The 1,637-nt window shown below is 39.2% G+C and overlaps 1 protein-coding gene across 1 annotated transcript in view; it reads left to right on the top strand.

Moving 5' to 3' along the window:
* rapgef4 (Rap guanine nucleotide exchange factor (GEF) 4) overlaps positions 1 to 1,637 on the top strand; it is a 36,159-nt gene that overhangs the window by 22,290 nt on the left and 12,232 nt on the right. The window contains exons 6-8 of the mRNA XM_035676111.1: positions 1 to 60; positions 1,189 to 1,239; positions 1,352 to 1,458. The exon at positions 1 to 60 is cut by the window's left edge and continues 6 nt beyond it. Coding sequence (XP_035532004.1) covers positions 1 to 60; positions 1,189 to 1,239; positions 1,352 to 1,458 — 218 coding nt within the window. The remainder of the gene's footprint in view (positions 61 to 1,188; positions 1,240 to 1,351; positions 1,459 to 1,637) is intronic.

A 1,637-nucleotide genomic window follows, 5' to 3' on the forward strand; every position in this document is an offset into this window, starting at 1 on the left:
CCGGACAAAGAAAACATAAGCAACAACTCATTTGTTTCAGTCTCCAAACATCAGAATAAGGTAGTTTGCCTGACACCCATGAATTATTTATGTGATGTAGTGTTGCCACATGTTATGAAAGACAGAGAGAGGCTGTGAGGGTGAGATAATGCTGGTTTATTGGGTTTTTTCCTGTCCAGCAGAGTGTTACTGTAAGTGAACAGTTTGGCAGCGAGTTAGCAGCCTATAATAACTCATTCTGTGCTTCTATTTTGCCTGACGTAACAGCATCCTTTACTGCTAAGCACCTCTTCAACAGAAGATGGAAATGAGCTTTTGTTTAAAGCTGGTCTAAATATAAGCAAGATAACTGGAGTTTTTGTCTCCATATATAACAGTTCCTGTCCCACCTTTCTCCTGTTGTCGTTTCCTGACCACCGGGTAGATAACGTGGCACTACTGCAGAGTTATGGTGGCCTGTGCTTCCTACATAGAGTTTAGTCTCAACATGGCTACATCTTATGTTGTTATGTAAAAAAGAACAACCCATAGCTTGCTTACTTGTTATGTAACAAACAAACAACTTACTTTAACATATATATAAGTCATAAGTATGAAAGCTCAGCTTCTTTAGATACTGAGTGGGCACCAACTTTTCTTGCTAAATAAATGATGAACTTTAAAGGCTTCACATAAATGCATGAGTTACGCTGCTCTCTGAAGCAACGGCGAATGCATTTTGAAATGTCACAGCCCTGCAGCCCCCACCGTGGCCCCAGCAGGGACAAAAAACAAAAACACCACATCCATACAATAATTCACCATATCTGTGTCTTATTTAAGAAGTTGAATACGTCAGACAAGACTCTTGTAACAGACTATTATTTTATATAGGAATATAGAAAGCCATAAGTTCAATTAAAATGTTCAGCTAATTAACACATAATGTCTAATGTCTCAGTAACAGTGAGTCATACAGTAGCAGCGAGGAAGACATCCTGTAGCCCACAGTCAGTGGAAACACACCCATTATTTGACTTGTTGTTTCTCTGATGTCTTTTATTGCCAATTTATAGACAACAAAGCTTTAATTTCACCCAATTTCTGTGCTGTTGAGTTTTGTATCATCAGAACAGCTACAGTTTCATTGTCATCCATGATGTATTTCATTTCAATTCCTCTTATATTTTGTTTCATTTTATTTTGCAGAAGTCATTCATTGAAAGTCCAGCCAAACCCCACCTTAAATGCATTTCTCAGGTAGTAAATTCAATCACCTTCTGTATGTAGGGACCAATCATTACCTGTTTGTGTGGCAGGTACTCAGTAGGACTCTATTGTGCTGAGATTTAACTTGAATTCTACTGTGTAGGTCCCCTCTGAGAAGATCCTGCGGGCGGGGAAGATTCTCCGCAACGCCATCCTGTCCAGGGCGCCGCACATGATAAGAGACAGGAAGTACCATTTGAAGACGTACAGGTTAGTTGGCATCTTAATTCTTTGTGGAAGACTGCATTATTCAGTTCAGTTCAAAATACCAGACTTGTCCCTGAAGGGGCAATGTAAGGCAAGCAGGTTCATTCACACACATAAAAACAACCTAAAAATACAAACATGATAATGTAAAAATTAAAAGAAAGAGAAGAAATCCCACCCAC

This window comes from Morone saxatilis, unplaced genomic scaffold (assembly GCF_004916995.1).
Source record: "Morone saxatilis isolate NCDOM2014 unplaced genomic scaffold, NCSU_SB_2.0 Contig5, whole genome shotgun sequence".
Classification (NCBI taxonomy): domain Eukaryota; kingdom Metazoa; phylum Chordata; class Actinopteri; family Moronidae; genus Morone; species Morone saxatilis.